The sequence below is a fragment of the Cimex lectularius genome, unplaced genomic scaffold, assembly GCF_000648675.2.
Source record: "Cimex lectularius strain Harlan isolate CLEC.00 unplaced genomic scaffold, Clec_2.1 scaffold111, whole genome shotgun sequence".
Classification (NCBI taxonomy): Eukaryota; Metazoa; Arthropoda; class Insecta; order Hemiptera; family Cimicidae; genus Cimex; species Cimex lectularius.
Window position 1 is genome coordinate 669,675 of NW_019392681.1, and position 16,237 is coordinate 685,911.

Below are 16,237 nucleotides of genomic sequence, written 5' to 3' on the forward strand. Positions count from 1 at the left end.
CCTCTTTTCGACAAATACAAGACGGATGGACGAACATTTTTAAGTTTTTCCAGTTCCTAATCTCTTTTCGTAATATAACGTGGATTATTTTACCTTAATGTTGCTTTTGCTTTTTCTGTTTGTCTTCTAGAGGATTGTTTTTAAAAGAAATAAACATAATCAATGATAATATAATAAATCACAAATGCTGAAACATAAAGGGGTTTATCGTACTGAAACGGGGAGCTAAATAAAATAATAAATGTTATTACATTTATATGGAACATAATAAATAGAAATAATTATAATACATTTAATTTATGTTACGTTTCATGCGAATGAGGCAGACAGTGGAACTATCTGCGCGCTTTGGAATATTAATCATTTTGAACAAAAATAGAACAAATTCGTATCGAATATTAATAGATTTGTTCAATCAGACATAATTATTAGAATATTAATAGCTAAACATAAAAAAATACAAAATTGTATTATTCAGAAGCAGAGGACTTCCGTTTTTGTATTAGCAACAAAAATCATCCTAGGGAGGGAATTTAATTTTCAGTTACCATCTGTCATAGTTTTGTTAATAATAAAAAATTCGTATTTAATTTGTGTTTTTTAAAAATACATTTTCAGATCCCCGCTCGTTGAGCAGGAGAAACAGTTCGAACGCAGAAGTGAGCAAAACTTTGCTAAAATCAGCCCTGGAAATAAACTACAGAAACTCAAATCCCCAATTAAGAACTTCTACGCCACAACTCTCAAAACTTTCTCATAAAGTAAGTAAACCGTCCTTCCAAACCCAACCTATGTTAAAATCAGGGCCGCATTAATTAGAGCCATCGAAAAAAAAATTAAATTAAAAAAATTACAACAAATACAGTATTTTCCGGGCGACTTTGGAAATTTACAATTATATAACATATAATTTATAGTTTATATAATTTACCATTTCTATCATTAAATCTGCGTCAATTTTTATTACAACAGCCTTTAAAGTGAACTACTATTATTTTGTTTACTTGTTTTAACGTAATTGGTAAATTTACGATGTAACTTTGGTTTTATTTCACAATTATATTAAATATTTAATATTATTTAGAAATTCACTGTATTGTGCAATGGATAAGGGAGAAAGATATTGTTGTATTAGGATTTTTTGTAAGGAATTCCACTTCTACACTTGCAAATAGTCGAAAATAATATGATAATATAATATAAACAGTTATGTTTTTTGCTTTACTTTTGATTGACAATCTACAAAAAAATTTAATTTTAGTTAGTTCCCCCCTTTATTTTAATTTAATTTTATTGGGACGTTTTTGGTAAAAACCAAATAGACCCCGAATAAGAACTTAACTTTTTCAAATGGCAAGATCCTCATCAATGTATATTTTTTAAACGTTTTTGACCAATTTATTAATTTATCATTTTAATTGATAGTAAAATAATTGGACATGGTGCCATAAGATTTAAGGAATAAATCATTTATTTAATTTTACAGACAATGTTTAAACGATGCGGCGATGTAAATATTAATTTAGCCTTCTTTTTGGCTTAGGAAAAACTAGATAAAAAATGTCTTATCTACGGGTTTTCTGTACATATACAGCGCAATAGAAAAAAAAACGAATTTAGTTTTGATATAATTTTTTCTGGTTCGGAGTATTGAGAGAATGTGTGGTGATTAGTGACCGTTAATCGATAATTATTCAGAAATCGTAAGATGCGGTCTGGTGTGATGTAGGTTTCAGAAAAACATTTTTTTTATCGTGTCAACGTTTCGATCTTTATTGAGATCATCTTCAGGGCCTGGGATTTACAAACATTGTTTACATTTAACAAATACATTTAGGATGTGGAAAAGTGAATTTATACAATGCAGAATATATTTTTTATATTCAATCAAAGTATTTCTACTCACTCAAAGTGTTTGTCTTCTGTGTAATTGTGCCGTTCTTGCGTGTCGTGTTGAGAGAAATACTTTGATTGAATATAAAAAATATTTTTTTTGCATTGTATAAATTCACTTTTTTCCACATCCTACAAGTATTTGTTAAATTTAAACAATATTTGTAAATCCCAGTCCCTGAAGATGATTTCAACAAAGATCGAAACGTTGGCACGATAAAGAAAATGTTTTTCTAAAACCTACGTCACACCAGACCACATCTCACGATCTCCGAATAATCACTAACCAACTGTCACTAAACACCACATATTAATTTAAGATTTGAAAATTTATAACCATACCTACAAAAATACATTTATTACAGAATAAATAGGAGAATTAAACGGCCTTTTTTCCTATTGCTAAAGGAGTTATTTAATTAAAAAATAGACCTTTTATTTTGGGTTTTTGAAAATATAAAATAATTGGGCTCTTAGAAGACCATATGAAAATAAATTATAGTTAATATTAAAATTAAAATTATATAAAATATACAAATATAAAGGATTCTTCTTTTAAATTGAGAAATGCGAAAAATTGTGTTTTTTAAGAGCCAATCATTTTCAAAAAATCCCACATTAAAACAAGAAATTTTTTCTCATGTACTTAAACAAAAATAATTTATGTGTGCTGATTAGTGACCGTTAATCGATAATTATTCAGAAATCGTGAGATGCGGTCTGGTGTGATGTAGGTTTCAGAAAACCATTTTCTTTATCGTGCCAACGTTTCGATCTTTATTGAGATCATCTTCAGGGCTCAAAGTGTTTGTCTTCTGTGTAATTGTGCCAACACAACACGACACGCAAGAATGGCACAATTAACAGAAGACAAACACTTTGAGTGAGTAGAAATACTTTGATTGAATATAAAAAATATATTTTGCATTGTATAAATTCACTTTTCCACATCCTAAATGTATTTGTTAAATGTAAACAATGTGTATAAATCCCAGGCCCTGAAGATGACCTCAATAAAGATCGAAACGTTGCACGATAAAGAAAATGTTTTTCTGAAACCTACATCACACCAGACCGCATCTCACGATTTCTGAATAATTATTGAAAGAATTTGAGAATGTTGGGATCTGGGTAGTAAGAAAAACAGTTATAACTATTGTTTTCAACGTCAATTTTATCCAAAAAATTTAAAAAAAGCTCGTCCAGATCGCGTGAAACGCAAAATGATTTGAGATTTCAGCTTCTTCTATTGCAATAAGCATCTCAGTGTGATTAGGCCTTTAGTGTGAAAGAGTTGTGTGTTTATGTAAGAGAATGTGTGATTTCTTTGATTAAAAACACTTTAAAATTGTCAATTGTTTACTTTTGCCAGTCCAAACGGGATTAATTGAAATCCAGAAGAGTAACTTACCGTTATTGATTCCCTTCGAATAAATGGGCGCGAGGGGGTGTTAACTAATTTTGCCTAACTTTGTTTCAAGTTGCCGTCGAGCCATTATTTAGCCAGGCTCGTGTGTGAGAATGAATCTCATTTTCTATAACGGGATCGTTTTGAATGGACAAAAAGTTCCAGTTCTATAAACGTTATATTACAGGAGTTAAAAAGCAGAAATTATTAGGAAAGTTTGGTCTTATATCTTCTCCGTTAAGGCTACAACTTTCTTTCCTCTGAATCTCCTGTCAATAATGTTCTAAGCTATTAGTAGAACAAACTGTTGAAGCAATAAATAAAAAGGATTTTCTCTATCGTGGTATTTTTCCTTATACTCTTCAAAGTCCTTCTAGAGACAGTTATATGATGATAAATAATAAACGAGTCAATAGATAATAATAATAATATAGTGTTAAACGTATAATTTGAACTTCACAAAAGTTTTTCGTTTTAAAACAAATCGACAGCAAAGTTTTATTTCGAGTACAATGTCTGCACCACAACACCTCTTTCAAGGTAAAAGTTGCGAAGTTCTCAAATAACCAACTTACATTTGTAACTAAACACAGTTCTAAACTGACATCGTAATTACTCAGGCTTTTTTAAAATAAAAGTCCAACCGTAATAACATTTATAACTTTAAAAAATATAGAAAAAGGAGTTCTTTAATACAGACAATTTAACCTTGACCTAAAAAAAAACACATCTTTTATAATCGAATTTCGCCAACACGTGTCCCACCAAAATACATATGAAGGACTTGACTTATGCTTACAAGAAAGGCGATGATACTCAAGTATTTCCCAATTACGCTATCCATAGAATCAAGAATAAAATAACATTAAAAAACTTAATATAAGACCCTATTATCTACAATACTGTTGCGAAACGAATTAATTTAAATTTTCCTTTTGTTTATATCAATTTAATACGAGGGTGTATGAAAAAAGTTATAAAGAATTTTGGGTGGAAGCATAATATATTTTGTATATATAAAAACAATCTGAACCGTATACATTTTTATAAATAAATGACCTCAATGTCTATTTGTTAAGAGATTTCTACCTGTGGTTTTCGAGGTAATGAACACAGTTTGGTTGTCATACAGACACAGTGAAGATGGCGAAACTATCAAATTATGCAACATTTGGTTTTAAGGATCACTCTTCTATCGATCTTCTAAATTAGAAAGAAAGAGAAATGGGAGTGAGGAGAGAGAGAGAGGGTGAGATAGAGTGAGTGAGAGAAAAAAAGCGAGAGATTGAGAGAGAGAGAGAGAGAGAGAGATAGAGTGAGAGAGATTGATTGATTGATATCACTTATTTAACCACGCAGAATTAGGACTCTTGGACCTTTCTTACATCCAACGTGGGCAATAATTTATAATTCACAATATAAAAAACAAACAAAAACAACAACTTTAAATTATCTGTTTTACATAAAGTATGGTAGATATCCATTTACAACATGAATTTTTACATTTATTAGTTCTACTTTTTTTTAGAATTACACTATTTTGTTTAACGTTTTTAGTGTTGTATCTAACTGATCCATTAAAATTAATTATCAATTAAATTAAACAAAGATTTTACAAACATATAGAAAAATTAAATTCTATAAACTCTTCCTTTATACAAACGCAAGTTTAAAAAGTTAAGTATATTCTTTTAATCTATTAATCATGTTAGGAGTATCAACATGAGAGATATTCTTTTAGAGCTTTTTTTCTACGAATTTTGATATTCACATGTTTTTACATAATTGGGAAGTTTGTTATACAGTTGAATATTTCTTGGAACAAATGAATTTTGGTATGATTGTGTTCGGCATAATGGATTTCTGTACCTTTTATTTAAACGTGTAATTTTTGATTGGATGGGTTGTACCATTTCTACTAGGTAGGATGGTTTATTCGTCAATCTCATATTATTAAATAGAGTTGATATTTTATATTTTATTACGTCTTCTATTTTCAAAAGGTCTAAAGCTTTGTCATTCTTGAATCATATTTTAGGTTGCTTATATATCTTATACATGAATTTAGGGCAACCTTTAATTTATGGTTATTGTTGTAATTTAGATGTGATATTACAGCTAAACAGTATGTAACATATGGAAGCATTAAAACTTTATACAATTTCAACTTTGTTTTTGTTATTAGTTGTGAATATTTTTTTAAGTTGGTATAAAATGGAGTGTATTTTATTACATGTTTTTTATCAATTTGTATATTCCAATTTACGTATTTATCAAAAATTAATTCTAAGGTTTTGGGACTATTGAGAAAGAATGAGAGAGAGAGAGATAGAGAGAGAGAGAGAGAGATTTTTATCGTCTGCCTTAACGGCGCGAACGGCCAACAATTTCTGAACGCACAGAAGTCGTGCGGGTTTAGCCTAATGTACAAATTAGTACAAGGGCTATTATTTAAAACAATACATAAAGTCTAGCAATAATTATATATAATTATTGAGAAATTCGTAGTCCTTTGTTTCATTGAGACACTTATTTTATCTAGTCATTGAGCCGTAATAAGTCTAGAAGGTTTTATTGGATGTACAATAATACATGTCCCAACAAATACATGTATATTTGGTATCATTTTCTAGTCAATATTTTATCTTGTCTAGTCACAGTTATATTTTTTAAGCGTATCAGTTAGAATGATTTGACAAGCGAGAATGAGATAGTGCGTGAGAGAGAGAGAGAGTGAAAGAGAGATTAACTTTTATTAGACATGTTTTATGTCATGTGTTCATAAACCTTTTAAAAATATTAGAAATCGAACAAGGATGGAAGAACTGTTGACAGTGTGTTGGAGTTAGACTTAACCCGCGGAGTGGAGGTGGGGCTAAGTCAATATCACGAAACGACTTTTTGATGATTCTCTGAGCTTTAAAAGTTAACCGTTAAAGTAGGTTTTATTCTTTTCCTGATGGCCAAACGTTATTTTCGCTGACTGTTTGTTTACTCCATCAATTTTGAAAATATCTGTTTTGTAAAAGTGTAATCATAGTGTAGAATATTCTCAGGTAAACGTACGAATTGTTGAGCGTCTTCTAATTTAAAGTCTAACATTTTTGAAATTTGGCCAAATTTTTGGTTCATCTTCCTGCAGACCAGAAAAATCTAAAAATCTAACGTTTTGGTTAAATTATATTATAATTTTTTCTATAAGTAAATTTTTCTTTTCGTAACTTTCTCATACGCAGTTGAAATTTCCCATACTGACTTTTCCTTTCTTTGAGGTTGAAATTGCAGGAAGGAAGAAGAGTAGCTATAGATTAGGGCAATGAAAGACTTGTCTAAGACAAGACAAGTCTTTCATGTAATTCGTTTATGAAAACGCCTTCAAGAAGGTTTCCAGCTTACAAAGTTTCCCTTCTCAGGTCTCCACACAGAACAAAACTTCCGGAGGGGCCAATCAATACCAAACTCGGTTCCAGGAGTATTGAATTCCGTCCAAGTTATACCTGGAGTATTTCCTTTTTTCTTGGGAAATTATTTCCCCCAGAAGCTGAATTCGGCCCTAGGAAAAACGCCAACTTTTAATTCTTTACCGACAAACAGGTTTTATCACTTAGATGAGATGATACAATCGTTCCTGGAGAATTCAGTTTTTCAGAAGAATTTGTTTCTTTTTAATTTTTTTGTTACTTGTGTACGTGTTTGTGGTTATAAAATTAAATACACTGCTAAAAATATTTATTTAATAATTTAATTAATACCGAAAATACGAATGTCGCTGAGTTTTTAATATTCCACTTGCGGTAAATTTGACCAAAATGTTTTAGATTTTTTTTTATGCATCATTTAAAGCCGTTAAATAGGAATTTTTATGAAATGAATTTTTATTATTTGAAAATAGTAACACTTCGTTTCTCGCTAAAAATATTTTAATCCACCTTTCTACGCAACTCGGTCACTACATCAAAATTATATTTAGCAGCAGGTAGGTATCGTAGATATAGAAATACAAAATTTGTGACCGAGCGATGTAAAAAAGTAGGTTTAAATAGTTTTTTAATAAGAAAAAATTGATATTCGTTTTTTGTACCCCCAAAAAGTATGTATATAAATTTTTTAGAAAATCTGATAACGTTGAAAGGACTTATTTCTTACTAGTCTTACTTTATCTACACTAAGTGGCCACCCACATTTTTATTAGTAAATACTGCAATCGTTATAATTTTTATTTTTTGCTGCATATTTTTAAAAATATATGATATAGCTAAATAAAAAAAATAATAATAAAAAATTAATCTGTGAAAAACAGTTTTACCAAAAATGTTGCTATGGAAACAATCATAAGGTATGGTTTTCCTCTTGCGTTAATCACTGCTTGCATTCGACGGGGCATCGATTATGAGGTTTTGAGTGTAGTACTGTGGAATATTTTAACCTCCTCCAACAGCGCCATTCTTAATTCATGCAAATTCCCTGGCATCACTGGGCGACATTTTACCCTATTTGAAAATTTGGCGCAAAGGTATTGCTAGTGTTTAAGTTAGGACTACATACTGTTCCCCAAGTAACCACCAATGATCCTAGCTGTGTGAGGTCTTGCATTGTCATTCACAAAATAAAAGTATTAAACGAAAAGAGTTTGACGTACATAGTTATATAGTGGGCAGTTGGGGGTTGCTTAACTCAATTCTATGTATGTACCTTCCCCTAACCCCTAAAACCATGGTTGTCAGCCTAAAAATAGTGGAATAGAAATCCTTTCGGCGAAAACACCGGATTTGCTTTCAGTTTTGTGTATAAAACTCGAAAGTTTTCTTTTAATGTTTATCTACTACTCCAATTTAATGAAAAATTGGAATCAATCGATCTTACAATTTTATTCATTTATACTTATCAGCGTGTGTATAAATATTTGTATTGAAATAATGCAACACTGCACATATAAACAAAATCGTGATGATAATTAGTCAGATATCTCAGGAGTTTTAAATCGTGAGTGGTACGGTTATGTTTCGCAGGGAAGGACTCGGTTACGGAACTGAGAGAATCGCTAAGAGAACCGAGATGGCATAAAATTAATTTTCACTTTAATGGGCCTGCATTAGATTTCACCCGGTGAGATGAAACGACTCTGTTAAAAAAATCAACGTTTTTGGCTTTCTCAATTAGAAGAAGACGCTGAGGTAAATGGAGAAATGTCTCGGCTGAATTAATTATTCTGTTTAAGCCTCTTCGGGCCCATTAGCCGGCTGGGAGATTGGTAGTTAATGTTACCAAAACATCGAATAGAAACTTACAAATATATCCATAAATTTAATAAAGGGTAGATCTCTATGACATAATGAAATAGTAATTTTAGCAAAATACTATCTAGATTGCAGAAAAAAATGGCTTTAGGATCATTTAAATTTTAAACATTCAAACACACGAATGAGTAAAAAGAATAATACAACCGAGATAAAAAAACTAAAAAAGAAAATACAAGCATTCACAAAATCGATATTATTAAACCAACCTATGCATACAACCAAATTCGAGAAGTGAGGTTGAGATGGGAGTGTCGGAGCGGATCGCTAGCTCAAGTGGTAGAGTAGCGGCGTATTTAGCTGAAGGTCGTGAGTTCGAATCCCGCTCGTGTCGCTGACTTTTTTATCTCAACCAAAACCTTTCATTAATATTAATTAATTTATAAATAATAAGATAAAAATAATTATTAATTTTTCAGGTTTTCATATTATTGAGTTTACGTGTCTAGATCAATAAACCTAAACTGTCTGATATAAATCCGCATGTCCAGTCTTTTTAGTCCAGCATAAAAAAAAAAACCTAGCACACAGTTGAATGGATTGACTTTTCTATTCTTTCAATGGATCACGTTGCTTCATGGTTCTAAATGTCCTGATATATGATCCGTTTTATATTGTTATTCTTGATTTGCCGTTGGAATAAATTTCTTTTTTCAGTTCGTACATTTTTCACGAATGTCGCTGAGTTTTTAATATTCCAAAGATAGAAATATTAGGTATATAAATTGATGTATTGGATCTTCTTGAGGTCATTTTACAGGTGAATAAAAAACATCACTATTGGGTTTCACCAAGCTTTCGGCGAATGTTCCGCCATCTTCAGGGCCTAATTTATTGAAAACAAATTTACATTAACAGGATTACATAAAACATCATATACTCATACATTATAAGAATAAAATTACGTACTTCACCCAGTTTTTTAAGACAATTAAATTTATTGCACATGTTTGTTGTTATTTTAAACTGAAGGTGGAAATGAATCTACATACTGAAAATAAAAAATAAAAATAAAATAGTCTTGTTTAAAATCTAGTGACACTCATCGGTCCATCCTTTGGTCTCACCTCTTTATAAGTTAAAACTCAATCTCAGGTACATGTATTTCTTTATCACAGATACGTTATATGTATATACAACTTTTAAACTGTTTTTTAACTTAGAATTATAATTTAATTATTTACAATATGTACAAGGAACGTTAAGAAAATTGAGACACATCGGACGGTTACAACACGATAAGGGACCCATCCCTGTTATCAATCACGGTGTGATTAGTCACACCAACGTCACTTTGCGCTTTATTACGATTCCATGAACTGTTGTAGGATTCCCGAATATGCCATGACAGAGCCCAGTCGATCCATTTGCAAATTACAAGTGTTTTTCGTAACATGAATATAGACTTTTTCGAAAAGCAGTCGTCTCTCCAAGTCCAACTCCCTGCCCAGGATTTTTATTCACCTGTAAAATGACCTCAAGAAGATCCAATACATCAATTTAAAACTACGGAGGTCGATCACTGTCAACCAGTATTAGGTATATCGAAGCGTTTTTTAAAATGAAAGACAAAATTATAGTTTTTTTAGTTTTTTTTTTTTAGGATGAACATTGTTTTCTTTTTAATCGATTGTTTAAAATGGTCAACCTAAAGTACCCAAATCTCACCAAACCCTTTGCATTATCTTTCCGTCCCGTACTTACAAGTTGTTAATTAAGGTTCATTTGGCTGCCTCTGCGGTCATTGGCAAACTATGTTGTTACACCGAATCTAATTTCAATCCGCAACCTCTAATTCTCTAAGAATTGGTTCGTTTATTTGAAAACAAGTGGGAAGTTTAACTTTGTTCAATTGTTCATCTCTTGATTAGTAGAATATGTATCGTTTTAAGGCAATGTTTACATTACAATTCCAAGAAATTTGCCTTTTTCTCTATGTATGCAGTTGTTAGAGCGAGAGAAAACAAGATTTTTACAGTAATTTGTTATATATTTTTTTGTTTTAATCTCTTTTCTTTGTTCGGCTTCATGCATTGAGCCCCTGTTGGTACATGGGGAAAAGAGGGGATTATTAACTTTTCAATATATTTTATTAAAGTAAAATGACAGGAGATATATTTTTGGCAAACTAAAAATTTTGAACCCCTTAATGAATTGCCTTTTGAATTTCCTTTTCAAAGGGGCAATTTAGATAATTATGAAATCTCATCAAAAGCCTCAAACGACGTCGAACTTTTGCGGCCTTTTTCCATCCTTCTACATTGTTTTAATGATGGATTGTATAATGACACTCCGATGGCGTAAAAAACGAACGAAAACAAAAAAATCAATATTTAGCAAAAAAAGTCCAACATATTACTGATTTTGGCAATTAAAAGAAAGGGAATACTGACTTATTCTAATTAAAGATTTCAAAACCAAGGCCTAATGGATGTTTTGTTTTATTAAAAAATAAACAAGTTGTAATACTTCAATAAAGAGACAATTTTAAAATAACAATATAATACAAATTTGTGACGTACCGAAGATTTAAAAATTTTTCTCGTCACTCAAGCGTTTTCAAAAATATAGCACGATGGACTGCTATTATTTTAACCTTAAATCTCTGGTATCCCCTAAAATATTATACTAGGACCTATATTCTTCTCCATTTACACCCATGATATATCTGCATCCCCAGACAGATACAGCTAACCTTTTCCCATTCTGATCTTTCCATCTCTCACAGAAACCTTTATACCAACTTTTCCTTGCTCGAGGAATGAAAAAAAGTGAAAAATAAAGATGAAAGGGACTACTTCGATAATCACAGTACTGTATGTTGCCTCTGTACTATTGCTGGAAATGTCAGTGAAACCCACCAGGCTAAAATACGTGAAATAAAAAGATTGACGATTCTTCTCGGCAGACTATTTGACCAATGAAATAAACTGTCATTAACTAACAAACAATTCATGTACAATACTCCAATAAAGCCAATACGGACGTATGGAGTCAACTTTGGTGTTTGACTAAATGCCACAATATCCGTGGAATCCAGATCCGATAATCCAAGATCCTCCGAGAAACAGTCGATGCTCATTTCTACATACCCAATCTCACTATCTACACCGACCTCAACATTCCTTTCGTCCATGACCTGGCCAGAACCAGATACCATGGATTCCAGCCACCCCCTCCCCCATACTAATCCCCTTGTAACGCACTTTGCATCCTCCACTCTTTCAAATAACGTTGCTAGACGTTTGCTTGTACAAATATGTTTTAAGTTGACAAAATGTTCAAAAAAGATTTATTTATAAATATGTTAAATTTTTTTAAAGGTAGTCAATGATTGTGGGGGAACTCCTCAACCCGGTAAAAGAAACAAGAGCCCCATCACCGCCGGAAGCCTGCCTGGAGACGAATTCAGAGTTCGAAGGTATACTAACATTAAATTTAAATTTTAGCGTTACTAAATTTATTGTTAGGCTGTTATCCTGGTTAAGCGGCATGTTTATTGATTGAAGTGAACCGAGTGACGGAATAACAGTCACGTTGAACATAGATTCCTGTCGCATCGATCATCGAGCAACTAGATTGATGAGGATGTATAATCGATTGACGTTTTAATAAAAATGAAATAATTTATTGAATCTAAGTTTAGGAAACGCAAAACAATAATTTTACTTTAGAAGTAATCTAACTAGAACACAAACTTGAAAAACATCAACCGCTAGAAAATAATCTCTCATTGTTCTTCATGATATATGAAAATATAGCTCAGACACTCCTAAGATGTACCTAACATTTAGGTTTATGTGGTGATTAATTTATTCACCTTTTTGTATTGATTTCCGATGTATTGAGAAGATTTATGTACGTCCATGAAGTTAAGTTTTAAATAATTTCTGAAGCGTATGTCCTTTTAGTAAAATTTGTTAAAGTCAGGTTATGTGCAGTCTGGCTTGTATGTAAAATACTAAAATAATTGAACCTAGAAACGTCAAAAACTCATAGAAAATTGCGAAATGCTAAAACAAATTTAACAAAGACTAAACGTGGCTGATCAAGAAGGTCGCAACGCAAAGTCGTGGGGGGTCAAGAATGAGGTAGTTTAGAAAAACACCTTTTTTATTTGTGTGGTGATTAGTGACCGTTAATCGATAATTATTCAGAAATCGTGAGATGCGGTCTGGTGTGATGTATTGTAGGTTTCAGAAAAACATGTTCTTTATCGTACCAACGTTTCGATCTTTATTGAGATCATCTTCAGGGCCTGGGATTTACAAACACGTTTACTAAACGTTGGCACGATAAAGAAAATGTTCTTCTGAAACCTACATCACACCAGACCGCATCTCACGATTTCTGAATAATTACCTTTTTTATGTTTTTGCTGACGTTTCGACCTTTATTCTGGACATCTTCAGCGTATAAAGTGTGGTGACATTTTGATTCACAAAACAGGACAGAAATGGCCTACCAAATATGATCGGAGACTGTCAGCTTACATGTGATTAATATACTGTAGATGTAATACCACACTGATGGATGTAGACACGACGAAAACGCACTGACCAAACACTGAAGTGGACAAAATATCGCACCACTTCTAACTATCGCATTCTACGAAAACAAGAAAATAAGATGGCCTGGGATCATCAAGTAACAATTATGTCAAATAATAAAAGACGGAAATTTGGAAAATAAAAACATAGGAACAACAACAGCATAGATAAAACAATAAAGATGGTTAAAGGACGAAACTCATCACGTTGACAAAACTAGAAACAAATGATAGACCGAAGATGTTTGGGCATCATCAAGTTCTATTTCTGTAAAATTCGGCACATAATGATGCTAAAAGTAAGAACATAGGTACGAGAAAGACACAACAACAGAACAGGAATAGGACAGACTATCAAAATGCCGACAAGCTTCTGTCTGGAAAACTGGAAAACCAGGCTAAGATGTAACATATACAGGGTATTCTTTTTAGATTCGGCTGAATTTTTCTTGAACCAATGACGCTATAAAAAAACTCAAATATGCGTTTTAATATTTTTTCAGTCTGGTTTCAAATGTTTACTTTTTTTTGGAGAAAAAATATACAGGGTACCTCAGGCCCAGTTCAATTTCAAAATTTCAAATACGACCCTATACATCCTGATATATCATGTTTTAAAGGATTTTTTACTCTGAAAACAATGGTGCAATCGATTTTAAAATGGTCGAAAAATGACAAGTCTTTTGGTTTGCTATTTATTCCAGGAAGATTTTCATTGACTCAATATGAAGTTGTCGTAAAAAGTGCGAAAATTAACATGTTCAATTTGCTAATGAATTACTGAAGCTAGGAAAACATTTGAAAAAAAACATCAAGTGCAGGCCTGTGGCTTAAAAGGCTGAGAAAATATGAATTTCCAAAGTTGGCCATTTTTTCGTGCAAAATCAGGTGGTCGATTTGTTTTTGATAGGAAGTGTATAAACATCATCACTGTACACCAATCACAAAATTCAACAGTACAATATATTTTTCTAATTTAAGTATGTATTACTTAAATAAAATAAGAAGAATTAAAAGTGTTTTGATTAAATATTGATATTTTAAAAACTCATTCGCTGTGTGTATTAATCATATTTTTAAATCTTTGGACTTCAAGTTCAGAGTTTCTGTTGTTTTTTGAAATTAATTTTACTTAAATTTAATGAGGTCGAAAATATCAAAATTTATGTAAAATGTTGTGTTTTCGCCTGCAGTGCAGGGTAAGAACATGATGCTAAACTGTTCATAACTCCTGACGGTTTATCATTGCTGATGAACGAGCCTTTTTTTATATAACAAAAGGATGAGACTGCTATCGATATGTCTCTTAGGCTTTCAAATAATCCAATTATTGCTGTAAAAAAGAATCAGAAAAATCCTCTCATTAGTCTAATTAAAATTAATCCTCAAATGGATTTGGTAAAATCTCCGTTACGACATTAATAATTAACGCCGAAGACGAGCATCTGATAAAATCATTTGTAAAATGAATATCCCCTTGTATTATAAATGAATTCCCAAACAGTTACAGACTCGGGCAGTATTAATACTTAAATCCATTAATTAAGTATTTTGGACGAAGAAGTTTGCTTAATGTTACATGCCGACGATATCATCAAACAATACTCGACCTGTTTTTAAACATTACTATTTACAATAACAATAGAAACTTGTTTAAATCATGGATGAAAAAAAATGAAGGTAAAAGCCTCGTTTTTATTTCTTACCTCTGATGTGAGGCCGTAACTTAGCTTCGTTACATTGTAGTCACAGTGAAAATTTATAGCTGAAGATAAAATCATCCTGTGCGTTTTAGGTAGATTCACGCCGCAGACATGTTTTCCACCGTTATAACACATATTCTGGGGTTTAGTACTTCTAAATTTATCTGACTTTTTAAAATTTTATATTATGCCGTTTAATATTTAAGAACAAAATGTAACCTTTAATATCAGTTTTAATTCTGACATAGGCTCCTCCATTTATGAGATTTTTATTTATGTAATGATTAATTCATTCCTCTTCTTGTGTTAAAGTAAAGTTATATTCAATCTGTCACGATAAAGCTGCAAGTATATATAAAAAGCACTTAGCATAAGAAGAAAAAAAAACAACTTAGAAATGAGAAAAACTCACAGAACTAATGAAAAGTAAATAGTGAAAAACATTTGCAAAAACCAGAAAAATGGCAAACCAGGATGATTGGAGACAATGAAACTACAAGGCTGTAAAATTCTGAAAGTTGTAAGTCATGGCCATAAGGACTTATCTACATTAAAATCCACAGACTTACTACTAAAGGTGTCGAAATGTTAAAGGATTCTGATTGTCAAAACCTGAAAAACAAGCTTACTACAATGGTCTGTGAAGATCAAGCTACAAGAATAAAATAATGTAAATACTGAACGGAGAACACAGAACATGAGGTCATAGGTCAGGTAAAAATAGACGGAGCAGCTATTGAACGTGGTGAAATGCCAAATAGCGTTTGACTAACAATAACAGAAACAAGTCACAGACCAAAAATATTTGGGGATGATAAGGCTAAGTGAATGAAGAATACGAAAGATAAGGCCATTGAGACGAGAACAACGCACAGACCAACCACTGAATATGATGAATTATCTCACTGCGTATAAGAGAAATAATAAAAATACACTTTTTTTTCTTTTTTAACGAGGGTATTTTAACAACGAGGGTGACTCGGACCCTCGTTATTACCTATCTTTACCTTACAGGGATGAGCGCTGTGTCGACGCCTAAGCCGCTGCTCTCACCACCGCCCCAATACACAAGGTTAATATACGATTATGATCCTCCAAATATAAAAAATAATGAAAGGTATGCAAATTTAAGGATATACCTACTAGATAAACGATCGGACAACCACTGAGGATACTGAAAAGCCAAATAACCTTTCACTGACAAAACCGTAAACTAGTAACACACCAAAAATATTTGAGTATGGTACATTGACACGAAAACAACGCATAGACCAACCACTGAAAATAATTAATTCACTACTTTCTTGGTCTGCTTGACCAATTAATACATGACAATTAATTAAGGTTTTTAGTTGAGATGAAAAAAAGTTAATGCCACGAGAGGGAT

The 16,237-nt window shown here is 31.8% G+C and overlaps 1 protein-coding gene across 3 annotated transcripts in view; it reads left to right on the forward strand.

Annotated features, from left to right (window-relative positions):
• Positions 1-16,237, forward strand: part of LOC106668659 — a 34,843-nt gene that overhangs the window by 14,062 nt on the left and 4,544 nt on the right. For all 3 annotated transcript variants that reach the window (XM_024225644.1, XM_024225645.1, XM_024225643.1), the window contains exons 14-15: positions 619-761; positions 11,922-12,019. In XM_024225644.1, coding sequence (XP_024081412.1) covers positions 619-761; positions 11,922-12,019 — 241 coding nt within the window. The remainder of the gene's footprint in view (positions 1-618; positions 762-11,921; positions 12,020-16,237) is intronic.